General features: G+C 43.5%; 1 protein-coding gene across 3 annotated transcripts in view; it reads right to left on the bottom strand.

The window, feature by feature from the left end:
* LOC140717292 (CMRF35-like molecule 7) overlaps positions 1–26,902 on the bottom strand; it is a 56,797-nt gene extending 29,895 nt beyond the window's left edge. For 2 of the 3 annotated variants that reach the window (XM_073030729.1, XM_073030728.1), the window contains exons 1-6: positions 26,792–26,902; positions 12,212–12,532; positions 10,202–10,522; positions 6,994–7,078; positions 2,606–2,697; positions 1,689–1,735 (exon numbers count right to left, since the gene is read on the bottom strand). In XM_073030729.1, coding sequence (XP_072886830.1) covers positions 1,689–1,735; positions 2,606–2,697; positions 6,994–7,078; positions 10,202–10,522; positions 12,212–12,532; positions 26,792–26,828 — 903 coding nt within the window. In that variant the 5' untranslated portion in view covers positions 26,829–26,902. Of the gene's footprint in view, positions 1–1,688; positions 1,736–1,899; positions 1,973–2,605; positions 2,698–6,993; positions 7,079–10,201; positions 10,523–12,211; positions 12,533–26,791 lie in introns of those variants that run through there. The other variant, XM_073030730.1, reaches the window with a different exon arrangement.
* Between the last annotated feature and the right edge of the window lie 502 nt (positions 26,903–27,404).

Raw genomic sequence — 27,404 nt, 5'->3', positions numbered from 1 at the left:
TGTATCAGGAGTGGGAACGTAGAGGGAAGATAGCTAGTACAAAGATGTAAGAGAAATGGATGAGACAGAGTCAGGTATGTGATGGAGCAAACTAGTTCAAGGGGAAATGATGAACAGATGGGGTCTGGTGGAAAAGAGGAGTGGGGATTACTGAAACTGAGGCCGCTGGATAATAGGAAACATACTGTAAGGAGAAGAAAATAATAAGATCGTAGCAGAATTGGAGCTGAATTAGGGGAGTGGGAAGGGTCGAGGCAGATGTTGTTAAGTGTTATGTAGAACCAGATTAGGAGATTGGTATATAGTAGATGGAGCCAGGTGGGTGAGGAGTTAGGGAAGTTGAACCCAAGTGGAGAGACCTGTGAGCGATGGATAGGAAGAAGAGTCTCAATAGCAAAGATAGTGGAAGGGGAGATGTTTGAGTGGTCCTGCTGAAAGGGCTTAGCTCTTTATGTCCACTGTTTATTCTTCTCCACAGATGCTGCCTGAACTGTTGAGTTCCTCCAGCATTTTGTTTGTGTTACTATGGATTTCTAGCATCTGCAGAATCCCTCATGTTGGTGGCTGGGTGGAAAACATGAACAATAGGAGAGAAACCTGGATGGATCAGTGCAAGTGAGTAGAGAATACAGACAGAGTGAGTGACCTGAACTGGGGGAACTTGTTGTTCATAATATTGAGGAAAAGTTCTTAAAGTGAACTCAACTTAGCATGAACTTGTTGGTACACGTGGAACAGACTCAATGGGCCAAATGGTCTAATTCTGCTCCAACATCTTATGGTCTTCTATAGTAGTTGTACTTAATTTGAACTCCAGCTATTCAGCTGAATTAGTATGTATTCTGCTCTCCCTAATGTGCTTAATTAGCTTTCCCTCAAAAGCTCCATAATATTTACTTCCTATCACAGTTCATGAATGGAAGTTCATCTCGGTTTTCTATTCTGATTTATTATTCTGGCTTCCCCTTTTCTTCCACTCTTGATGAAAGGTCTTGGTCTGAAATGTCAAACTGCGTTTCATTTCCATAGATGCTGCCTGACCTGTTACGTTCCTCCAATATTTTATGTGTGTTAGTCTGGATTTCCAGAATCTGTGGGATCTCTTTCACTTATGATTTTTTTATAGCCTTCTTCCTGCTCTCAGCCACAGAACACGTATTTGTGCTGTTCTCCCTTGGAGAACCAGAGGGTATTTCGTTGAACTGAGATTTTGAAACAGTGAACGATGAACTTGTCGGGCAGAAAGGACTTGTTACCATGCTGTTTCTTGTGATGTCCCATTTACTTCCTCTGATCTTTCATAAGAGTTTGGGATATGGATGGAATATATTAAATATTAATTGAAATATCATTGGAAAAAAAAGGACAAGGTTACAGCGATAGCAAGTTGTCATCTCTAAAATTAGAGCCAGGGCCAGCCACACCTTGCATCTGTTAGTGGTAACAAATTAGAGATTGGAGCCATTTTGAAAATCCATCAAATAAAATATCATGGATGCATTAAGGAAAAGTTGGATAAGCACAAGAAGGAGAAAGAACTGGTGGTACCTAAGATACAGTTCAATAAAGAATGATGTTTGGAGACTTGTGTATAGTATTAACACCGGAAACCTTGGGGGCTGAATGGTCTTTGTAATTTGATTTTATAAATTTTCAAGCATTCAGAAAATTCGTACTTCACATCTTACCTGAGTTTCATTGCTGCCTCTTGTCTGAGATGTGCTGTACTTCGAGTCTAGAAAATACAAGGTTATCTTTGTAATGGGAATGTTAGGTAAATGCTGAATTATCCTTTTGTTGCATGCAGTATCTTAAATAGTGCACCTCCAAATCACAGGGGGATTTTGTTCCAGGAAAACTGTCCTGATCACAAATTTCTGCAAATCAAATCTTTAACATCCTATTAATTCCAGTTCTGGTCAATCATTTGTCCATTAACCACATTGATACCCGTCTGCTCATGAGAAAGATTCTGGAATAAAAGTGATATCATATGAGCAGCGATTTAAGATTCCCAGCTTCCTGGTTGACATGCAGTTCTGCCATTCCACACGCAAGGTGATTCTGTGTCATGTGATGTTTTGAGGAGCTCTCACCTATTTATAATAGCACTTCCATTATTCTTTAATACTTCATTTACCCAGAGAAGAACACCTCAACTCTGGATCGTATTTGACAAGATTCAATTCCAATCTTGTTACATTTTAGAACATGGAACTCAGAAAATGGAACATTACAGCACAGAACAGGCTCTTCAGCCCACAACATTGTGATCAATCCAACATTCCCCTCTACTCAGACCTCCATTTTTCTGTCATCCAGGTGCCTAACTGAAGTTGCTTAAATATCCCTAATGCATTTGTCTCTACCACCAACCCTGGCTGTATGTTCCATGCACCAACCACTCTGCATGAAAAACCTACATCTAACATCCAATCACCTGAAAATTGTGCCCTATGGTATTAGCCATTTTTGCTTTCGAAAAACTGTCTCTAGCTGTCCACTCAATGTATGCCTCTTTTTATCTTGTACATTTCTATCAAGTAATTTTGCAGAAAGCTATCAGATATATCATAAAATGATGAAAAGAGAAGTAGAAACTCACCCCTGTTTTTACACTTTAGATACAAAAGCAGGCCAGTGAAGATCATCATGAGAACAATGCCAGTGATGCTGAGCAGAATTACTCTCGTTAATCTGCGGTGCAGAGAACAAGAAAGGGTCAGCCAGTAATCCTCGGCTATTGCTAAAGAATGGAAGTCTGGCGCATACATGACTCCCTTCTGGAACTCAGGATGTGTGCAGTCCAAGCAAGTGAAGTGCAGACATTGTTGGAGTGCAGAAATGCAGCAGCCAAACTGCTTGCAGAAAGGCTCCACAAGCAAATAATGATCAGTGACAATACTGTTGGTTAAAGTGTAAACGTTGTGCAGATCATCTGCAACTTCTTTTCCTTAATATAATAAAGCACAATCTACAGACTCACTTTCTAGGACTCTATAAGGCATGCATCATTCAGTGCCCTCATAACCCCGGATATGCCCTCTTCTCAATGCTACCATCAGGAAGGAAGTTCGGGAGCCTGAAGACACACACTCAGTGAACAGATTCTTCCCGTTTGCCATCCAATTTCCGAATGGACGTTGAACATAAGAACATGACCTCACTACTTCTTCAGTTTTGTTTTTGAATTATTTATTTAACTATTTTATATATATATATATATATATATATATATAATATATATATATATATATATATCTGTAATTTAGTTTTTTTCTCTATCATTATCCATTGCAACGTATTGCACCCATAAATTTCAGATTTCACGACGTATGCCGATGATATTAAACCTGATTCTGATGTTCGCAGTGTTATTTATTTGTTTATTTATTGTTTTATTATTATTATTTATTTTTGTATTTTGTGTACTTTGCCTTCTTTTGCACATTGGTTGTTTGTCCGTCTTTGTGTGTCGTTTTTCATTGATTCTATTGTGTTTCTATGTACCCACTGTGATTGTTACAGAAAAAATTGAATCTCAAGGTTTTACACGGTGACATAGATGTACCTTGATAATAAACTTATTTTGAACTTTCTAAAAACTTGAATAAAAACTTTAACCCCAGTCCTTTGTAAAGAGTTAGTGAGGTGTCCTTTGTTTATCTGATTGGAAGTTTCTTTTATCTAAAAAGCACGGCTGAGCATGGTGACCTCCCTGCTGAAGTATCTTGGCCTGAAATGTTGACAGTTTATTGCCCTCTTCAGATCAGAATCAGGTTTATTATCACTGGCATGTGACATGAAATTTGTTAACTTAGCAGCAGCAGTTCAACATAATCTATCGGAGGAAAAAATATAATAATAAATAAAATAATAATAACAAATAAACAAGTAAATCAATTGCAGTATATGTATAGTGAATAGACTTTTTAAAATGTGCAAAGCAGAAATACTGTATATTTAAAAAAAAGTGAGGTAGTGTTTACGGGTTCAATGTCCACTTAGGAATCGGATGGCAGAGGGGAAGAAGCTGTTTCTGAATCACTAAGTGTGTGCCTTCAGGCTTCTGTACCTCCTACCTGATGGTAACAGTGAGAAAAGGGCATGCCCTGGGTGCTGGAGGTCCTTAATAATGGACGTTGCCTTTCTGAGACACCGCTCCCTGAAGATGTCCTGGGTACTTTGTAGGCTAGTACCCAAAATGGAGCTGACTAGACTTACAAAATTCTGCAGCTTCTTTCGGTCCTGTGCAGTAGCCCCTCCATACCAGACAGTGATGCAGCCTGTCAGAATGCTCTCCACGGTATAAGTAGAGATGCCACCTGACTTGCTGTGTTCCTCCCAGGTTTTGTGAGTGTTACCCAAGCATTTGTAGCTGGACTTGAGCAACCCACAACGATCACGATTGCAGAAGCCTGCTCTAATCTCGGCAGAGAAGCCCACGTTGGCGTGTGTGACAGAAGCCCCTTATGGCATGTGTGACAGACAGCGCTTGGTAAGTGCGCTCCTTACAGATGTGCATTTACATACACGCAAACATTGCCTTGTCACTCTGCTGTCATTGAGCTGAGTTCACGCACCTCTGTGTCTTCCCTGGTATATTCGCATATTGGGTCCTAAGCACAGCTCATGCTCTCAGATGCCTTTCTGGTTCCTTTCCCACCGTACATGGTGGAATATTCAATTTCATTAGTATTGGGGATGTGTAAATATGTACATGCTGTTTGCATATGGTATTTAAGGTTGATACTTCTGTTTATTTTGTAATATGATTGTAACTATATTGTGGGCTGCACTATATTCTAATTCCTGTGTAGTCTTTGACCTTTCCCATCTACCTTGCTTCAGGTATCACCTTCCAGGTAACTTCCTTAACCTCCTCCCACTTTTTTATTCAGGCATCGTCCCCCTTCCATCATAGTCGTGGAAAAGAGTCTCGGCCCAAAACATCAGTTGCATACTCCTTTCCATAGATGCTGCCTGACCTGTTGATTTCGTCCAACATTCTGTGTGTGTTGCTTTCAAGTTTAAAGAAGTCAAAGTGAATTCAAATTTCCCAGAAGAGAATTAAAATAATTTTAATGTTTTGAGATACTGTGTCTGAGAAGCAGGACAGTGGAACTGCAGTGATGAGATGCCTGGGCAAGATCTACAAACCTTACCGCAAACATTTGCATTTTGAGTACTTAAAGGGAAAAGCTGTACTTGCTTAAAACCTGCTCTAACTTCAAAGTGATCACCATGTCCACCTACACAAAGTTTAATGCTAGTTTGGACGTTACCTTTGTGGTGCTTGGTCAAAATCTGTTCCCTATGGTGAACATCCATGACAGATCCAGAAGGCGGATTACAGTGACTTACTGAGGATACCTTGCAAAGCACTTGTGTACTCACCAAATAGGGGTACTTTTTAGGAGGCAACATTTTTCTTTGTGCTTAAGTATCTGCAATGGTTCTTTAAGCGGGCTTTTCATTGTATTTGTAGCTCACTGTAACTCTGCCATGGATGGTACCAAGCACAGCTGCAAAAGGAGGAGAGTTGGGCATGATGCTAGGAAACTCATCCTGTAAAAACCCAGAGCTACAGAGACACTAATCGAAGCTCCAAAGACCTCATCCCTGGGAGAGGAAGGATCTTCGACCAGAAGAGATGCGAAGTTGTGTGGTGATAGCTGCAAGTCAATGGAAGTCATGTAGTTAATCAACCTTCTACATAAGCCAAGTACTGACATCACCAGGAAAGTGCTAACATGAAATCCCTAGGGAAAACGGAAGAGAAGATGGCCAAAGAACGTCTGGCGATGCAACCTTGAAACTGAAACCAAGAAGATGGGCTATACCTGGGTACAACTTGAAAGACTTGCCCAGGACAGAGGACTCTGGCACACTAATGTCTATGGCCTATGCCCAGGTAGGGGTGATGGGCTTAACTCTGTCTAACTCACTGTACTCCTGCACATGACACCAGACTCATCTTGAATGGACACCACTGACTTTGAGGAGGTTTGGGATGTCTTCATAAACACTCAAAAATTTTCTACAGATGTACCACGGAGAGCATTCTGCCTGCCTGCATCACCGTCTAATATGGAGGGAGGTGGGGGTCTACTGCACAGGATTAAAGTGATCTGCAGAGAGTTGTAAACTGAGTCAGCTCCATCATGAGCACTAGCCTCTGCAGTATCCACGACATCTTCAAGGAGCGATGTCTCAGAAAGGCAGTGTCCATCATTAAGGACCTCCATCAATTAGGTCTTGCCTTGTTCTCATTGCTACCATCAAGGAGGAGGTACAGAAGCCTGAAGGCACACACTTAATGATTCAGGAAAAGCTTCTTCCCTTCTGCCATCCAATTTCTGAATAGACACTGAACCCATGAACACTACCTCACTCCGCTTTTACTTTTGCTTTTGCACTACTTATTTAATTATTTAATATATATATATTGTAATTCACAGTTTTGTTTCTCTATTATTACGTATTTCATTGTACTGCTGCCAGAAAACCAGTATACTTCATGACATATGCCGATGATTCTGACAATGTCTAGCATTGAGAATTGGGCAACACTGCAATGTGTTGTTTATGAGTGATTTCAAGGGCTATGCCTTGGCTTCAAAGTCACAGTGAAGGCTGCAGGAACACCCTCTGACTGACAGCAAATTGAGTAACTTGCTTTTATTTCTCAACAACAAACATACCGCAGCAGCGCGTTGTAAAACCCAGCACCATTTCCATTCTGCTGAGCTACATTGCAAAATATTGCATGATGTTCATTTTTCATGCCTACGTTATTACAATTTTTCTTCAAGTGGTAAACATAATTTTGGTTGTTTTACTTTAACTGTTTATGGGGACACCAGTTATACTGACCTCAAATATTTGGTCAGATTGAAGTCAGTAGTCCCACAGGAATTTATCACCAGCGAAATAAAGAATGAATTCTTTCCCCCAGTTACATTGCATACAGAAGCACAGAGAAAATTATACCTTTCAGGGGAAGCGGATTTATTGCCTTTGGAATTTTCTGTGATTTTGGAGTGGTCAGAATTATTTTCACAGTAATATTTAGTTTCTGTTGAAATAAAGAAATAAAATTCATTTCCACCTGCTCTTCATTTGTGACTACGTCTTTTAACTTAACTATTTTATATATATCTACAAATATTACTGAAATTCAGTTTTTTCTCTATATTTATTTCTCATGTATTCATCATGTGTTTCATTGTACTGCTGGCGTAAAGTTAATGAATTTCATGACATATACCAGTGTCAAGGATACTAAACCTGATTCTGAAGTAGTGGTGGTAGGAGGTGATGTGGGGTGAGTTAGTGGGTGGAGGTGTTGATTTTCCATGAGGAGGGTGGGTGGGATCCTTCTTGATGTTATGGGTACTCTTAAGGTATCTTTGGCTCGAGCTCATGGGGCTGTAGTCCTAATTAATTCTATGCCAAAATAAAGGCAAGTTCCAAAAAGGAACTAGCCTCTGCCAACACTGGAAAGTCTATTTCTGGGACTCAGCACATAGCAGGGAGTGGACAGAGCTGGTCATTGAGTGCATGGGAGGTATCAGAACAACTGCAGTTGTTAATACTACAGGGAAAAGCAGATAATATTCTCATGACAAGGAGCATCCTATCATATGGGGCATTGATGGCAGACCAAGCTGCAAGACACAGACACTGAAGTACCAGGAACTGGACTGGACTAGCGTTAGGGACAGGAACACAGATTTGGGCTAGGAAAGCGGGACCAGGACAAGGAACTGGGAACTAGGAGCCTGGGCTTGGACTCTGAGCCAGAGACCGGACAAGGACCCAGAACCTGGGTCTTGACTTTGGCTCGGACCCCAGAACCAGGCTCGGACATGACGTGGTTACAGGACTGGACAAAGCTTGGGCTCTTCGATGCACTCCTGGGCAGGACAAGGCACTCCTTCTTAGAGCACAGGGCCAGGACCCTTCCTAGGACGCAGGGCTGGGATGATTTCGCAGGGCCGGGCCCCTTCCTTGGACACAAGGCTGGGATGACTGCCGAGGTAAACACCGAGGAAACTGTCAGGGTTTCAGATGGGGAGGGGAAGAGATCAGTCCTGTCTCAGGGTAACAGCAAAGACAGCCTGGCTTACCCAACAGAGGCAAGGACAGAAAGGGACAGATCCAACCATAGGGTAATGGCAAGGACAGCCTGACTTAACCCACAGTGGCAAGGACAGGAAGGGAGCTCAATCCGGGGTGGCTTCAAGTCTTAGGGCGGCCTGCAACCTTGGCTGGCTACAGAAACAGCCAAATCGATACCTCCAATGAGAGACAACGAGGCTTCATGAAGCAGTGGTCCTCCAACCAGGCCTAGAGATCACAGATGGCTGTTCAAGCCTTCCACCAGCAGATTGCTCCAAAGGGATACTGATGAGACAAACCAGCCACCCACACTCGATCCCAAGGCCACTTATATTCCCAGCCCCAAGACAAGAATCAGGTGCCTATGATTAAGCCCAACTGAAGCAATAGACAGCCGGAAGACCTGGAGTCCGAGTCAACAGACCTGACCGTGAACCGGAATGCGGATTTCACGGACCGGACTATGACACATCCCTGCAAAAAATATCAAGCAAACAAATATTTCAGTAGTAGAACAAGTAATTTCTTAGAGTTAGTGACTCTTTCCCATTAAATACTGGTATTTTGAGTTCTCAATAGCCACAAGAAACCTAAACTACTGTTAGACACTGCAAAATCTAAACTGCAGTTTTCTCTGTTTCACTATTCTGAACGTATTGCAAGACAAAGTTTCTACATCCTACATACCCAGACTTTTATCTTAAGTTCCTGTTTAGTAAATATATATCTGAAAATTTACAAACCAACATGCACTGATGACTTGCTAACATCAAAGACTGATACACCGAATCCTATCAGGGCAATATGGTACATAACAATTGTTGGATCTCAGTTTAATTTCCGATCCACAGGAATCTTCCAGGAATCAAGGATGGTGAGCAGTCTTAATTCCAAGATTTCAGTTTAGTTTAGAGTACAGACAAACATACATATACTAATCTAACTAAAAGAGCTGAGAAACAATGCAGAGGGGAATTAATGCTAAAGGGTGTGATATAAAGGAATGAAAACAAATGAAATACAGTGCTACGGAAAAATCCATCACTTTTAAAGATAAGATAAAGAAAATTCCTTAGATAGTGATGAATTAATTGATGAATTAAAACAATTACATCACACAGGTAATGTGCTAATACTTAGCCACTGAAAAATGCGGAAGGTGATACACTGTTAGTTTAGCTGCTATATCACTTGCTGCCAGTGATTGTGCAAAAAATACATGAGTTTGCTAAAAACTGCAAATCTTATAAAATGTATTATTTAAAAACACAGTAATTTTCAACAGAGTACATAGTTAGGATCAGAATCAGGTTTAACATCACCTGCATACATTAAGAAATTTGTTGTCTTTGTGTCAGCAGTACATTGCAATAAATAATAATAGTCAGGAACTACAGTACATATAACCATATAACAATTACAGCATGGAAACAGGCCATCTCGGCCCTTCTAGTCCGTGCCGAATGCTTACTCTCACCTAGTCCCACTGGCCTGCACTCAGCTCATAACTCTCCATTCTTTTCCTGTCCATATACCTATCCAATTTTACTTTAAATGACAATATCGAACCTGCCTCTACCACTTCTACTGGAAGCTCATTCCACTCAGCTACCACTCCCTGAGTAAAGAAATTCCCCCTTGTGTTACCTTTAAACTTTTGCCCCCTAACTCTCAAATCATGTCCTCTTGTTTGAATCTCCCCTACTCTCAAGGGAAAAAGCCTATCCACGTCAACTCGATCTATCCCCCTCATTATTTTAAATACCTCTATCAAGTCCCCCCCTCAACCTTCTATGCTCCAAAGAATAAAGACCAAACTTGTTCAACCTTTCCCTGTAACTTAGGTGCTGAAACCCAGGTAACATTCTAGTAAATCTTAAGAGTAACAAATATCAACGATAACCCACTACCATCAAACCGGTCAATAGACTCATTTTCTAAACCAAAAAATGGTTCATACTCCATAAGTATAAATCCTGTCAGGACATGTGTTAACACAACTCCAACAACACAACATATCGGAAGTAGTCACTCCATGAAATATCCGAAAGTGTCCATTATTCAATCTGCCACTCACCAGTGTGACTGAATTGCAGCTGATAACTGCAGTTCCAAGTGCTGTTGAACACTGCCACATTGATCATTTCACTGGATTTCGCTCCATGAGTATTTGAGGCTCTGCAGTAATATTGATGGTGCTGGTGTTTGAAGGATTGACAATGTAGATCCAGTTTACTGGTGCCAGAGATCTTTGAATCTGCAGATGAGGTCTTTTCATACCATGTGTACTGAATGGGAAAGGATCCTTGAACAGACTTACAGACAACTGACACGGAGCCCCCGACACACGAGTCATTTAGTGTCGACAGAACTTGAAGCACAGGAACAGACACGGGTTCTGTGGGAAAGGACCAAACATTCAAGTGAACGTTTGAAAACCACTCTCCAATTTTCAGCACTTCTGCACCTCACCAGGTTGGAATCTCATCAGCTCCTCTACCCCTCTGTGTCTCTGCATCCTCCCAGCTGCCTGAACTGCCAGGTCTGACATTATCGCAGAACACGGCAGGACTCCAGATCAGGACGGTAGTGATGACACTGAGGATGTGTCAGTGTGAATATCAGGGTTTCAATCACTCTCAGCAGCAGGCAGCAAGTCTCCATTGGAGACGGGTAATGGGAACAAACTGGAGAGAGTCCTGGAAGAACTAAACATAATGAGGGTGAGAAATGGTCAGGTGTCTGTCACATGTTTGGAGGGTTTTGGGAGAAAGTGTTCATTTTCTGTGATCTGCAACAGCAAGGGAAACCCTTGGTGCCGCTGTTTGCATGGAGGCAGTGGTTGAAAACCCAGAAATCTCAGTAAGTTGGATGTCCACACAAAGGAGCTGGAGGAACTCAGCAGATCAGTCAATCACTCTGGAGGAAAATACACGTGTGACATTTCTGACTGAGACCCTTCACCAGGACTGGAACGAATGAGGGGAGAGGACTGAATAAAAGGGTGGGGAGAGGGGAGGAGCATAAGCTGACAGGTGAATCCAGGTTAGAGGAGGAAGGTAGGAAGGTGGGGTGGGGCAAGAGAATGGTGTGATAAACTGGGAGGTCATAGGCAGAAGAGGCAAAGGTTTGAAGAAGGAAGAATCTGATTGGAGAGGACAATAGACCATGCCATAAAATAAGGAGGTTAGTCACCAGAGGGCAAAAATGTGGGAATGAGGGCAGTGGAGGGGAATATGAAGGGGTAAAAGGGCAAGATGCATAAAAGAAAACAAAGGGATTCTGATGGGACAAGATCTCATCAGATTTCATTTAATCTGATTCCCACCAGTAATGGGTGAATGAAGAGGCTGGAAGCTTCGGAGTGGATGGTCAGTGGGTTTTGGGGGTGGGGGCTCAGAGCACACTTACGGGGATATAAGTGGAGGGGGGGTTTGGGAGGGACTGTTTGATCCCTGAGATAGGCCAGGGATTGGACTGGCCTGCTTTGGAAAAATTGAATGCAGTCTGTTGAGCTCTGGGAGATGATTCCCTTTTTATGGTTTTCAGGTAATTAGCCCATGAGCAATAAATTTCTCTCTGATCTGTTATGGCTGGATTATTAGTTTCAGTCTGAATGCAAACCTCTGACAGACTGGCATTTCATACAGTTCAGAGGCAGGAAAATTGTGCTGAGCCTCCCACTGGAAATCCGTGTCCATTCAGTGCATCTGACACTGCAATGGGTGAGAGCAATGAGTGGGGTTTCCCTGACACCTGCCCACTCCCCTCAGGACTCAGCACTGCCGTTGACCCTCAGAATATGAGAGATGTTCTGACCCTTCACAGTGAAGACATAGATCAGATATTTAAATGGGGACAGAAGGTCAATCCCTGATAAACGTACCATCAGATACTTCTAGATATATGTGGAACATTGGATTGGGTGAGATCAACATACACGTGGATTCCCAACTCCTGTACATTCCTTGTAAGAGTCTACACTACTGCTGAGCCTTGGGATATCATCGCTACACTGACTGTTCCCAGAGAAAACATGGATCAGACATTTCAGTAGAGACATAAAACCAATCTGTGAGAAACCGACCATCAGATACTTGTAGATATACATTAAACATCGGATCGGGACCTGGTGTTGTAACTCCACAGCTGTACCACCCTGTATCTGCAGAGTGAAGATCCTCCACAGTAACAGTAAATATTCTCTGTTTCAGGTTATCTGTGATTGACACTCGTCCACTCTGTCCGTGTTGCCCTTTTGTTTCCACTAAAACTGAACATTGACGAGTCCATCCACGGCACCAATACTTTGCGTGTGAGTGGTACGTTGCATCATAGTAACAATCGATTGTGATCACTCTTCCCACAACTCCTCTTACATACTTCTTTGCCCACAATGCACCTGAAACTGAAGAGAACATACTTCTGTAAATCAGAATCAGGTTTAATATCATCAGCATCTGTTGTGAAATTTGTTAACTTAGCGGCAGCAGCACAATGCAATACATGATAATATAGAACATAAATTACAGTAATACAGTAATGTGTGTGTGTATGTGTATTAAATATTTAAATTAAATATGTGGTGCAATAACAAAAGCTAGTGAGGGAGTGTTCATGGGTTCAATGTCCATTCAGAAATTGGAAGGGAGAAGGAAAGAAGCTGTTCCTGAATTGTTGACTGGGTGCCTCAGGCTTCTGTACCTACTTCCTGATGGTAAAAGTGAGAAGAAGGTGGAGGGGGTGCTTAACGATGGACAACACCTTTTTGAGGCACTGCTCCTTGAAGGTGTCTTGGATAATATCAAGGCTAGTACCTGTGATGGACCTGACTAATTTTACAACTCTTTGCGGCTTTCTTCGATCCTATGAAGTAGCAGCCCCCCCCCCCCCCCAAACCTATACTAAACAGTGATGCTGCCTGACAGAATGCTCGCCACGGTACATCTGCAGAAATTTTCCAGTGTTTTAAGTGACATACCAAACCTCCTCAAACATCTAATGAAATATAGCTGCTGTCTTGCCTTCTTTGTAGCTGCACTGATATGTTGTGACCAGGTTAGGTCCTCATTGATACTAACACACAGGAACTTGAAATTGCTCACTCTCTCCACTTCTAATCCCTCCATGAGGACTGATGTGTGTATCTTGGTCTTACTCTTTCTGAAGTCACTATCAGCTCTTTGGCCTTATTGATGTTAAATGTAAGGTTGTTGCTACAACATCACTCAACATGCCGGTATATCTCACTCCTGTACACCCTTTTGTCGCCATCTGAGACTCTGTCAACAATGGTTGCATCATCAGCAAAGTTATAGGTGACATTTGAGCTATGCCTAGCCACACAGTCATGGGTGTAAAGAGAGTAGAGCAGAGTGCTAAGCACACACCCCTGAAGTGCACTTGTGTTGATTGTCAGCGCGATGGAGATGTCATTTCCGATCCACACAGATTGTGGTCTTCTGGGCAATACTGTGGGCACAAAACCATGGATGATACTTTGCCTCTCAGATGCCAGGGTTCATGACGTTGCTGATCACATCCACAATATCCTGGAATGGGAGGATGAGCAGCCAGAGGTCGTTATACATATTGGTACCAACAATATTGATAGAAACAGGGTGGAGGTCCTGAGAGCAGAACACAGGGAGTTAGGAAGGAATCTGAGAAGCAGGACCTCAAAGGTATAATTTCTGGATTGACAGCGAGTATAGGAATAGAATGAGGTGGAGGATAAATGTGTGGCTGAAGGGTTGGTGCAGGATGTAGTGATTCAGATTTTTGGATCATTGGGATCTCTTCAGAGGCAGCTGTGATCTGTACAAAAATGATGGGTTGCACTTGAATCCAAGGGGGACCAATATCCTGGCAGGGCGGTTTACTAATTAGATTTTCAGGAGCGTGGGAACCGAAGTGAGGAGTCAGATGATGGGGAGGTTGGAGCACAAGAAGAGACAGCTTGTAGGGAGTTTGTGAGGAAGGATAGGTAAATGGTAGAACAAAGATGCACTCAGCCTGATGGATTGAGATGAGTCTGCTTTAATGCAAGCAGTATTATAAGCAAGGCAGATGAACTTAGAGCGTGGATCAATACGTGGAACTGTGATGTTGTGGTCATTATATAGACTTGGTTGTCTCAGGAGCAGGAATGGCTGCTGAGTGTGCCGGGCTTCAGATGTTTCAAAAAGAACAGAAAGGGAGGCAAAAGAGGTTGGGGGTGTGGCATTGCTTGTAAGGGATAGTGTCATGGCTGCAGAAAAGGAGGAAGTCACGGAGGGATGGTCTACTGAGTCAGTGCGGTGGAAATCAGAAACAGGAAAGGGGCAATATCACTACTGGATTTAGGAGAGCTAGAAGGAGCCATGAGAAGGCCTTAGTGGGCAGGATTAAGGAAACCCCCAAGGCATTCTACAAGAGGATGGGCCATGTGAGAATAGGACCAATCAGGTGTGATAGTGGACTTGTGTTCATGGAGTCAGAGGTGGTAGCAGAGGTACTTAATGAATTCTTTGCTTCAGTATTCACCAGGGAAAAAGATCTTGGCAAATGTGGTGATAACTTAGAGTGGACTGAAATGCTTCAGCATATAGACATTAAAAAAGAGGATGTGCTGGAGCTTTTGAAAAGCGTTAAGTTAGATAAGTCACTGGGACCGGATGAGATATAACCCAGGCTGTTGTGGGAAGCAAAGGAGGAGATCACTGAGCCTTTTGCAATGAACTATGCATCATCAATAGGGACGGAAGAAGTATCGTAGGATTGGAACATTGTAAATGTTGTTCACTTGTTCAAGAAAGGGAGTAGAGATAACTCAGGAAATTATAAACCAATATGTCTGATTTCAGTGGTGGGCAAGTTGTTGGTGATGATCTTGAGAGGCAGGATTATGAGCATTGGAGAGACATAATCTGATTAGGAATAGTCAGCATGGCTTTGTCAAAGGCAGGTCATGCCTTTTGAACCTGATTAAATTTTTTGAGGATGTAACAAAACACATTAATGATGGTAGATCAGAGAATGTATTGTATATGGATTTCAGTAAGGCTCTTCTTAAGGTTCCCCATGCAAGGTGCCTTCAGAAGGTAAGGAGGCATAGGATCCAAGGAGACATTGCTTTGTGGATCCAGAATTGGCTTGCCCACAGAAGGCAAAGGGTGGTTGTATCCTGCATGGAGGTCGGTGACCAGTGGTGTTCTGCTGGGATCTGTTCTGGGATCCCTCCTCTTTGTGATTTTTATAAATGACCTGGATTAAGAAGTAGAAGGGTGGGTTATTAAGTTCGCTGATAACTCAAAGGTTAGGGGTGTTGTGGATAGTTGGAAGGGTTGTCAGAGGTTACAGTGGGAGATCAATAGGATGCAGAACTGGGCTGAGAAGTGGCAGATGGACTTCAACCCAGATTAGTGTAAAGTGATTCAGTTTGGTAGGTCAAATTTGAAGACAGAATATAATATTAATGATAAGACTCTTGGCAGTGTGGAGGATCTGAGAGATCTTGGGGTCCTTGTTGATAGGACACTCAAAGCTGCTGTGCATATTGTCAGTGTTGTTAAAAAGGTATATGGTGTGTTGGCATTCTTCAGTCATGGATTGGGTTTAAGAGCCACGTGGTATGTTACAGCTATATAAGAACTTGGTCAGATCCCACTTGGAGTACTGTGTTCAGTTTTGGTCACCTCACTACAAGAAGGATGTGGATACTATAGAGAGATTGCAGAGGAGATTTCCAATGATGTTGCCTGGATTGGAGGGTATACCTTATGAGAATAGTTTGAGTGAACTTGGCCTCTTCTCTTTGGAGCGATGGAGGATGAGAGGTGACCTGATAGAGGTGTATAAGATGATGAGTGATGTTGATCCTGTAGATAGCCAGAGGCTTTTCCCAGGGCTGAAATGGCTAACACGAGGGGGCATAGTTTTTAGGTGCTTGAAAATACGTACCAAAGGGATGTCAGGTGTAAGTTTTTCACACAGAGAGTGGTGGGTGCATGGAATGTACTGCCGGCAGTGGTGGTGGAAGCAGATACGATAAGGTCTTTTAGGAGCCACTTAGATAGGTACATGGAGCTTAGAAAAATAGAGGGCTATGTGCTAGGGAAATTCTAGGCAGTTTCTAGAGTAGGTTACATGGTCAGCACAACATTGAGGGCTGAAGGGCCTGTAATGTGCTGTAGATTTCTATGTTGTATGTTCTTTGGTTGCAGAGGAAGGTACAGAGACCCTGGTTCTATAGCTCTTCAATCAGGTCTGTGGGAACAATAGTGTTAATCACTGAGCTATAGTCAATAAACAGCATTCTACACACAGGTGTTTGTATTGTCCAAGTGATCCAAGCCTCGTGGACAGCCAATGAGATCTTGCGTGCTTCAGAGCTATTGTTGCGACAGGTAAATTGCAGTGGGTTGGGGTCATTGCTGAGGCAGGTGCATATTCTAGCCACGACCAATCTCTCAATGTACTTCATCACCATAGATGTGAATGCAACTGGACAATAATCATTAGGGCAGCTCACACTTGGGCACTTATATAATTGTTGCCCTTTTGATGCAAGTGGCAAATTCCAACTGTAACAATAAGAGATAGAAAATGTCTTTGAATGTTTCAATCTCTTGAAATTTCTTGAATGAACAAAAACCCTTTGGGAGTAAATCACAAAGCACTGGAGGAACGCAGCAGGTCAGTCGAAATATGTGAGAGAACAAAACTGGTGAAGGTTCATGTTGAAAAACTGTATCTGGGCAATAACCTTGACCATCCCATCCCCTGACAGATGCTGAATTCCTGACCACTGAGTTCCTCCAGCTGGGTACGTTGGCCATCTCCCAGCAACTAAAATTTAGCCTATACCCTTACCTGTGGAACAGTTTCATCTTCAGCACATGGCTTCTAACAGTATTTCCCAGCTTTCTACTCAACACTTCTTCCTCAGATCCCAACTTTTCAAAAGGCATTCAGTGCAAGTTTCCCTGGATGGTGGGAGACCGCGGATTGAAGGAGTCAAGAGACACAGTCTCTTTCTTGGGGGGATACATTAGGGGCAAATGAAAGTACTATATATGCAGAAAATGTTGAACCCCAAAAATAACACTAGGGTCGTCATACATTCTGGTTTTATACTTAGCGAAAAAGGACACTGACATATGTCACCAGATTTCCTGCCAATAGAAAATAAAATGTTCAGTTCCACTTCTGATTTCCTGGAGCAGGATCATAGAATTTACAACATAAGAGGCCATTCATCCCTTCATTCAGTACTGGTTGGAAAAGCTCTGTCTGTTCTTGTCCTTCCTCTAACATTGGGACTTTTGCCTGGCAGGTGACGGCTCTTCAAATGCACCTTCCAGGCTCTGTTTATAAAGTGGAAGTTTTCTGCCTCTACCAACCTTTCAGGACGTCAACTTCAGAATGCTACCACCTCCTCACTTCTTTGTGGTGTTGGAGTGGTTTCTGAGTTTCTGACATCTTTGGAGCTTCCCTCCTGGTAGGACCTGCCCTGGTGGACAGGTCAAGGAGGAGATTCTAGACATAAAGCAATCTAAACAAGACCTCAACAGTGGAGCCAATGGAAGATGACTAATAAAAACACAAAATGCTGGCAGAACTCAGCAGGCCAGACAGCATCTATGGGAGGAGGTAATAACGACGTTTCGAGCCGAAACCCTTCATCAGGAGTGAAGTAACATGGAATGGTCGCGGGGGGATAAGAAGTGGGGGGAGGGATGAAGTAGAGAGCTGGGAAGTGATAGGCTGGAGGGAAATGGGCTGGGGGAAGGTGGAGCATTATGGGAAATAAAAGAGAAAGAAAGGTAGGGCTGGGGGGAGATTATAGTGAGGGGGGGGGAAGAGAGAGAGAAAGAGAACCAGACTAAAATAATAGATAGGGATGGGGGTAAGGGGGGGGCAGGGGTATCAATGGAGGTCTGTGAGTTGGATGTTCATGCCGGCATGTAGGAGGCTACCTAGGCGGGAGATAAGGTATTGCTCCATCGACCTGCATGTGGCCTCATCTTGACGGTAGAGGAGGCCATGGACAGACATGTTGGAGTGGGAGAGGTCTGTGGAATTGAAGTGTGTGGCCACAGGGAGATCCCACCACTGCTGGAGGACAGAGCGCCGGTGTTCGGTGAAATGGTATCCCAGTCTGCGGCGGGTCTCCCCAATGTATAAATGGCCACATCGGGAGCACCGGATACAGTATATCACCTCAGTTGACTCGCAGGTGAAGTGGTGCCTCACCTGAAAGGACTGTCTGGGGCCTGGGATGGTGGTGAGGGAAGAAGTGTGGGGGCAGGTGTAGAACTTCTTCCATTTGCAGGGATGAGTGCCCGGAGGGAGGTCGGTGTGGAGGGATGGGGGGGATGAATGGACAAGGGAGTCACGTAGGGAGCGATCCCTGTGGAAAGCCGAGAGTGGGGGGGAGGGGAAGATGTGGCTGGTGGTGGGATCACGTAGGAGGTGGCGGAAGTTACAGAGGATTATACGTTGGATCTGTAGGCTGGTAGGGTGATAGGTGAGGACCAGGGGGACTCTATCCCTGGTGGGCTGGCGGGGGGATGGGGTGAGGGCAGAGGTGCATGAAATACGGGAGACGCGATGGAGGGCAGAGTTGATAGTGGACGAAGGGAAGCCCCTTTCTTTCAAAAAGGAAGACATCTCCTTTGTCCTAGAATGAAAGGCCTCATCCTGAGAGCAGATGCGGCGGATCCTAGAATGAAAGGCCTCATCCTGAGAGCAGATGCGGCGGATCCTAGAACGAAAGGCCTCATCCTGAGAGCAGATGCGGCGGATCCTAGAATGAAAGACCTCATCCTGAGAGCAGATGCGACCTGTGTTAGGACAGCTTCTTTTTACTTTATATGTCAATAAGTTGGATGACGGAATTAATGGCTTTGTTGCAAACTTTGCAGATGAGTCGACGATAGGTGGAGGGGCAGGTAGTTTAGAGGAAGCAGAGCGGCTACAGATGGACTTAAACTTTTGAGGAGAACTGGAAAAGAAGTGGCAGATGGGATACAGTGTCAGGAAGTGTACGGTCATGCACTTTGATAGAAGAAATTAAAGGACAGACTAATTTCTAAATGGAGAAAAAAGTTTAAAACTCTGAGGCACAAAGGGACTTGGGAGTCCTTGTTCAAGATTCCCTAAAAGTTAATTTGCAGGTTCATTTGGTGGAGAGGAAGGCAAATGAGATGTTAGCATTTATTTTGAGTGGACTAGAATATAGAAGCAAGGATGTAAAGTTGAGTATTTATAAAGCACTGGTGAGGCCTCACTTGAAGTATTGTGAACAGTTTTGAGGTCCTTATCTAAGAAAGCACAGAAATGACTCTGGGATTGATAGGCTTGTCATATGAAGAGTGTTTGATAGCTCTGGGCCTTTATTCACTGGAATCAGAAGAATGAAGGGTGATCTCTTTGCAACTTATCGAATGTTGAAAGGTCGCAGTCAAGTGAATATGGAGGGGATGTTTCCAATGATGGGGAGGTCTAAAACTAGTGAACCCAGCCTTAGAATAGAGGGATGTCCTTAATAATGGAAATGAGGAGGCGTTTCTTTACCTAGGGAGTGGTAAATCTGTGGAATTTGTTGCTACAGGCAGCTGTGGAGGCCAAGTCATTGGGTTTACTTAAGGAAGAGGTGCAAAGATTTTCGATTAGTCAGGGCATGAAGGTATACGGGGAGAAGGCAGGAGATTGGGACTGAGGAAAATGGATCAGATAGACAATAGACAATAGGTGCAGAAGTAGACCATTCGGCCCTTCGAGCCTGCACCATTTTGAGATCATGGCTGATCAATTCCTATCAATACCCGGTTCCTGCCTTGTCCCCATATCCCTTGATTCCCCTATCCATAAGATACCTATCTAGCTCCTTCTTGAAAGCTTCCAGAGAATTGGCCTCCACTACCTTCCGAGGCAGTGCATTCCAGACCCCCACAACTCTCTGGGAGAAGAAGTTTTTCCTTAACTCTGTCCTAAATGACCTACCCCTTATTCTCAAACCATGCCCTCTGGTACTGGACTCTCCCTGCATCTGGAACATATTTCCTGCCTCTATCTTGTCCAATCCCTTAATAATCTTATATGTTTCAATCAGATCCCCTCTCAATCTCCTTAATTCCAGCGTGTACAAGCCCAGTCTCTCTAACCTCTCTGCGTAAGACAGTCCAGACATCCCATGATGAAATGATAGAGCAGACTCAATGGGTCTAATTCTGTTCCTAAATCTTAGGACTCTGCAAATAAAGGAAGACATTTCATGTGCTTTTCTAATCACCTTATTTGCATCTTCTGCCACGCTCAATGATCAGTGATCACATTCACCAAGGTCACAGTCATCCTCCACATTCCTCAGTACCCTCGCATTTACTTATCCATTCATATGCTGGTGGAGGGGTGGAGATATATCTCTATCAAAGGAGGAATAAGGTTCTCCTTTACCCTTGGGAAAGTTGCAGCACCTGCTTAGCAACCCCCCAATCAGGATTGGGACAGGCTGTTTTCCGGCAAAAGTGTACTTGGAAAGAGGGAGGCCTTCAAAAATGAAATTTAGAGAGTACAAAGCTTATACGTGCCTGTCAGAATAAAAGGTAAAGATTGCAAGTGTAAGGATCCTTGGTTTTTGAGAGATATAGGGCCCTGGTTAATAGAATAAAGGAGGTGCAAAGCAGGTATAGGCAGGTAGGAACAAATGAGGTGCTTACGGAGTATAAGAAATGCTAAGGAACGCTTAAGAAAGAAATCGAGAAGCCTAAAAGAAAGCAGAAAGTTGGTCTAGCAGATAAGGTGAAGGAGAATCATAAGGGATTTTACAGGTATGTTAAGAGCAAAAGGATTGCAAGAGAAAAAATTGTTCCCTGGAAGACCAGAACAATAATCTATGTGTGGAGCAAAAACAGACAGGGTAGATCTTAAATGCATTCTATGCACTGGGAAATGGATACAGAGTCTATAGAGGTGAGGCAAGGGGGTATCAACTTCATGGACCCTGTGCAGATTATAGAGGAGGAGGTGTTTTCTACCCTGGAGCAAATCAGGGTGGATAAAGTTCCAGGGTGGATATTCCCTCGGACCCTACAAGAGGCATACAGAAATTGCTAGGGCCCTAAAAGAGATATTGAAAACATTCTTAGTGACAGAAAAGTTACCAGAGAATTGCAGGAAAGCCAGTGTTGTTCCGCTGCTTAAAAAAGGCTCTAAACAAAAACCATGAAATTATAGGCTGGTGAATCTGACAAAAATTGTGGGAAAGTTATTGGAAGGTATTCTAAGGTACCAGATATGTAAGTATTTGGATAGACATGGGCGGATTAAGGATAGTCAGTATGGCTTTGTGCATGGAAGGACATGTCGAACCAATCTTATAGAGTTTTTCAAGGAAGTAACCAGGAAAGTAGATAATGGTAAGACAGCGGAAGTTGTCTGCATGTATCTAGTAAGACATTTGACAAAGTCCCTCATGGGAGGCTTATCCAGAAGTTTCAGTTGTTCAGCATTCAAGATGAGGTAGTAAACTGGATTGGACTTTGGCTTTGTGGGAGAAGCCAGAGAGTGGTAGTAGATGGTTGCCTCTCTGAACGGAGGACTATGATGAGTGGAGTGCCACAGGGATCGGTGTTGAGTCCTTCGTTATTTGTCATCTATATCAATGATCTGGATGATAATGTTTTTAACTGAATCAGCAAATTTGCGGATGATGCAAAGTTTGGAGGTGTAGTGGGCCGTGAAGAAGTCTATAATGGCTTGCAGAGGGATCTGCATCAGCTGCAAAAATGGGCTAAAAGATGGCAAATGGAATTTAATGCAGGCAAGTGCGATGTTTTGCATTTCAGTGGGACAAACCAGGCTAGGTGGTAGGGCACTGAGAGTGTGGTAGGACAATGAGAGGGATCTGGGAAAACAGGTACATAATTTGCTGAAAGTGGTATCACAGATAGATAAGGTTATAAAGAAAGCTTTTGGCACATTGGTCATAAATCAATGAGTACAGAAGATTGGAAGTCACATTGAAGTTGTATAAGATGTTGGGAAGATTTGGAAAATTGTGTGCAGTTTTGGTCACCTACCTTCAGGAAAGATGTAAACAATATTGAAAGATTGCAGAGAAAATTTACAAGGATGTTGCTGGGTCTGGAAGACCTGAGTTATAGGCAAAGATTGAATAGGTTGGTACTGCATTCTTCAGAATGTAGAAGACTGGCAACTTCTGGCAAGATGGTGGCGCGGCTGATTGCAGTGGCCTCTATGGGGTCAACAAAAGGTGCTACTGTTGTACTTAAATGTACATCTAACAATCACAGGATTCTGCTATATGTTAAGAACTCGAAAGACTGCAGGCCTACACCATCAGCGTGTTGCTCGCTGGTGGAGATAAAGAAGGAGGCACGCAAGGTGCCGCTGCCTGAGTCAATGGCGGCTTACAGTCAAATAGGGCATACAGCCCTCATGGTCACTTTTCTTGTGATAGCAAGACCCCTTTTAAGAGAAGTTTGAAGAGGTACATCAATATCAGGGATATGGAGGGCTATGGTCCCGGGGCAGCTCGATGAGAATAGACAGTTTAACTAGTTTTGGCATGCACTAGATGGGCAGAAGGGCCTGTTTCTGTGCTCTACTTCTCTATGACTCTATAAGTCTATGTCGTAAGTCTTGGTTATGTGGTCACTGACACCAGTCAGACAATCTCTGAAGAGTATTGATAATGACTGGAGTCACCCATCTTGTAACGTCACTGTCCAGAAGAAGTCAATGGCAAACCACTTCCGTAGAACAATTATGGTCACTGAAAGACCATGATCACCTACATCATATGGCATGGCACATAACAAAGAAAACAGAAAAAATTACTACACGTCTTCTTTCCTCATAATCCTCTCTCATTCTTTAGACGCACTGCATGTGCTACAGTGAGAGGTTGGACAAACTTGGGCTGTTTTCTCTGGAGTCGCAGAGAGTGAGCGGAGGTTTATAAGATTATGAGTGGCATAGGCAGATAGCATCATTTTCCCCATGGGCATGTGTTTAAAAAGAGAGGGTGTAATTTCAATGGAGCTGTGAGGGCAAGTGTTTTTTAACAAAGTGTTGGGTGCCTGGAATGTGTTGTCTGGGCTGGAGGTAGTAGCAGAGACTTGTAAGGGACATTTTGTTAGGCACATGAATGTGAAGAAAAGGAAAGGATATTGGCACTGTGTAGACATAAGGGATAAGTTTAGTTGGCCATTTGATTACGGTTTTAAATGGTTCAACACACCATTGCCGGCCAAAAGACTGCTTTATGTTCTATTTGATTATCTTTGCAATTTTTCTGCCCCACCATCCATCCAAACGCCCCTGGGGTCAAAAGCTTTTCTCTTTCCTGTCAATCACCTGTTCAATTTCACCCCACCTGCAGGTGGCTTCACCACACTTACTGCATTTGAGTCTATGTTGTCAATGAGTTCTGAACATCATCGAACCTTACGGGCAATCACATCCCCCAGATGCAGCTATGTTGATGGTTGTTTTTAAAAAGGGAGGCAATGAATTTTTAAGGGCAATATTTGTCAAATATTTCAGAAAGGACAGGGAGGGAGGGAAAAGAGGTGGGGCATGGCACTGTTGATCAGGGATAGTGTCACGGCTGCAGAAAAAGTGGATGCCATAGAGGAATTGACTATGGAGTCTCTGTGGGTGGTGGTTAGGAACAGGAAGGGGTCAATAACTTACTATGCCTTTTTTATCGGCTGCCCATCAGTAACAGGGATATCAAGGAGCAGATAGGGAAACAGATCCTGGAAAGCTGTAATAATAAGAGAGTTGTCATGATGGGTGATTTTAGTTTCCCAAATATCGATTGGCATCTCCCTAGAGCAAGGGGTTTAGATTGGGCGGAGTTGGTTAGGTGTGTTCAGGAAGATACTTGACACAATATGTAGGTAAGCCTACAAGAGGAGAGGCTGTGCTTGATTTGGTATTGGGAAATGAACCTGGTCAGGTGTCAGATCTCCCAGTCAGAGAGCATTTTGGAGATAGTGATCATAATTCTGTCTCCTTTACAATAGCATTGGAGAGAGATAGGAACAGACAAGTTAGAAAAACGTGTAATTGGAGTAAGGGAAATTAGAGGCTTAAATTGGAAACAGATGTTCTCCGGGAAAAGTACAGAAGAAATGTGGCAAATATTCAGGGGATATTCAGGCTACTGTGGGAGGCAAGGGAGGTGATTGCTGAGCCTCTGGCAATGATCTTTGCATCATCAATGGGGACAGAAGAGGTTCCAGAGGATTGGAGGGTTGCAGATGTTGTTCCTTTATTCAAGAAAGGGAGTAGAGATAGCCAAGGAAATTATAGACCAGTGAGTCTTACCTCAGTGGTTGGTAAGTTGATGGAGAAGCTCCTGAGAGGCAGAATTTATGAACATTTGGAGAGGTATAATATGATTAGGGGTATTCAGCATGGCTTTGTCAAGGGCAGGTCATGCGTTATGAGTCTGATTGAGTTTTTTGGGGATGTGACTAAACACATTGACGAAAGAAGAGTGGTAGGTATAGTGTATATGGATTTCAGCAAGGTGTTTGATAAGGCACCCCATGCAAGACTTATTGAGAAAGTAAAGAGGCATGGGATCCAAGCGGACATTACTTTGTGGATCCAGAACTGGCTTGTCCACAGAAGGCAAAGAGTGGTTGTAGACGAGTCATATTCTGCATGGAGGTCGGTCACCAGTGGAGTGCCTCAGGGATCTGTTCTGGGACCCTTACTCTTCGTGATTTTTATAAATGACCTGGATGAGGAAGTAGAAGGATGGGTTAGTAAGTTTGCTGATGACACAAAGCTTGGAGGTGTTGTGGATAGTGTGGAGGGCTGTCAGAGGTTACAGTGGGACATTGATAGGATGCAAAACTGGGCTGACAGGTGGAGTTCAACCCAGATAAGTGTGAAGTGGTTCATTTTGGTAGGTCAAATATGATGGCAGAATATAGTATTAATGGTGAGACTCTTGGCAGTGTGGAGGATCAGAGGGATCTTGGACTCCAAGTCCATAGGATGCTCAAAGCAGCTGCACAGGTTGACTCTGTGGTTAAGAAGGCATATGGTGTATTGGCCTTCATTAATCATGGAATTGAATTTAAGAGCTGACAGGTAATGTTGCAGCTATATAGGACCCTGGTCAGACCCCACTTGGAGTACTGTGATCAGTTCTTGTAGCCTCACTACAGGAAGAATGTGGAAGCCATAGAAAGGGTGCAGAGGAGATTTACAAGGATGTTGCCTGGATTGGGGAGCATGCCTTATGAGAATAAGTTGCGTGAACTTGGCCTTTTCTCTTTGGAGCGACGGAGGATAAGAGGTGACCTGATAGAGGTGTATAAGATGATGAGAGGCATTGATCGTGTGGATAGTCAGAGGCTTTTTCCCAGGGCTGAAATGATTGCCACAAGAGGACACAGGTTTAAGGTGCTGGGGAGTAGGTACAGAGGAGATGACAGGGGTAAGTTCTTTACTCAGAGTGGTGAGTGGATAGGGTCTTTTAAGAGACTTTTGGATAGGTTCATGGAGCATTGTAAAATAGAGGGCTATGGGTAAGCCTAGTAATTTCTAAGGTAGGGACATGTTCAGCACAACTTTGTGGGCTGAAGGGCCTCTATTCTGCTGTAGGTTTTCTATGTTTCTATAAATTCCCTAACTGAACTCCACAAACTTCCTTTCTGGAATTACTCAGTAAAACAATGATTGAACACAATAAATGCTAGCACTGTGCCCCTGCAGGGTGAGTGTCTGTAACAAGCTTTTTCAAAAATGATTACAAGAAAAAATAATTACTGGATGCTGCTGAGTAAAACAGTTGTTCACAGTTTGAGGAAGTGAATGAGAAGGAAACGGACTCTCAGTGCTAGGTACGCCCTCAACCCACACAGAATTGATTAACAAGACATTTCAATAACAGGAACAGCTGTCAAATGGAGACAGCTTCCTATTCGTGTTTTACTCCTATGCTGCTTTTACTGAGGAAAAGGCAGCATTAAAATTATGTTTTGTGAATGGAAAGTGTCCGTTTGCATTTTAAAGTGAAAACTTTTACAAATTAATGTTCCCTGGGCAGCAAAACCTTCTCCCAAGATTACCCTCAGCATTGGTGCCAGACCACTCTGTGTCCTCAGCTCCCTGCTCTCCTCCCTGCACACTGACAACTGCAGGTTAGGTTCTACTCCCCACCCACCCCCTCCCCCAACACACGCACCAGCCCTACGCAGGGTCTCCAACTGGAACACCTTTTGCCTTCATGGATGCTGCTGGGCCCATACAGTTCTACCAGCATTGTCTGTGGTTCCACACCCCAACATAGTTGAAACTATTCATGGAGTACTGGGCCCATACCAGTATGTGTAGTATGTGTACATATCTACACATACTTTACCATCTCTGCTACAGAAACAGTGCACTAGACCCAAATTAACACTGATCATTCGAATGAACAAGTAAACGGCAGATGTTGGAAATCTGAGACAGAAACAGAACATGCTGGGAATACTGCGTATGCCAGGCTGAATCTCTGAGAAGTGAAACAGGGTCTAAAAGTCTTGGGTCTGAAACTTTCACTGTTTCATTTCCACGGGTACAGCCTGACCTGCTGAGTATGTCCTGCATTTACCGGTCTCTGTAACGTCCCGCGCTGGCGGTCACTCACCGGGCAGGGAACAGATGAGAAGAATCGGAATCCACATTGTTCTGTTGACAGTGACCGACTGGGCAGCACTTGTCTGTCGCTCAGCTCTTTGCTCTAAAAACTAAATGAATGACAGAGACAAATAGGATGTGGAAGTTGAATGAGGAAGAAGGAGGCAGCAGGAAGTTCAGTTGTGAAACCACAGTGAGCCAGAGGCTGAAGTCAGAAGCCTTAGAATCTGAGGCCCCCTTGGTTGGACTAAACAGAAGAGTCGAATTGAATTTTCATTATATCATCGAAAAGTGAGGGATAGTTACTGTCAGCAAAACTATTAATAACAGCCTGACTGGGGAGTTAATGGTGACTGTGACAAAGATACTGCTATCACTCCAGTTGATTATGATGCTCTCCTCATTCCCTTTATGGGGAAATGCCTGTGCGTAACTTTGTTTAACGTGCGGAGGCTGACAAACAGGCAGCACCACAAGGTCCTTGACAGATCACGGTCAGGGTCCAGTGGCATGGAGTGCAGGACAACTCTGGAACTTCTCTGCTGTAGCCTTCCTCCACCTTCAGTACCGTTGTGATGCATCATGTCTTGCCCATACTGCACCAACCGCCGCCACTGGGCTGT

Source organism: Hemitrygon akajei, chromosome 27, assembly GCF_048418815.1.
Source record: "Hemitrygon akajei chromosome 27, sHemAka1.3, whole genome shotgun sequence".
Classification (NCBI taxonomy): domain Eukaryota; kingdom Metazoa; phylum Chordata; class Chondrichthyes; order Myliobatiformes; family Dasyatidae; genus Hemitrygon; species Hemitrygon akajei.
The sequence above is the reverse complement of the archived record's forward strand: the minus strand, read 5'-3'. Positions and strand labels throughout refer to the sequence as shown.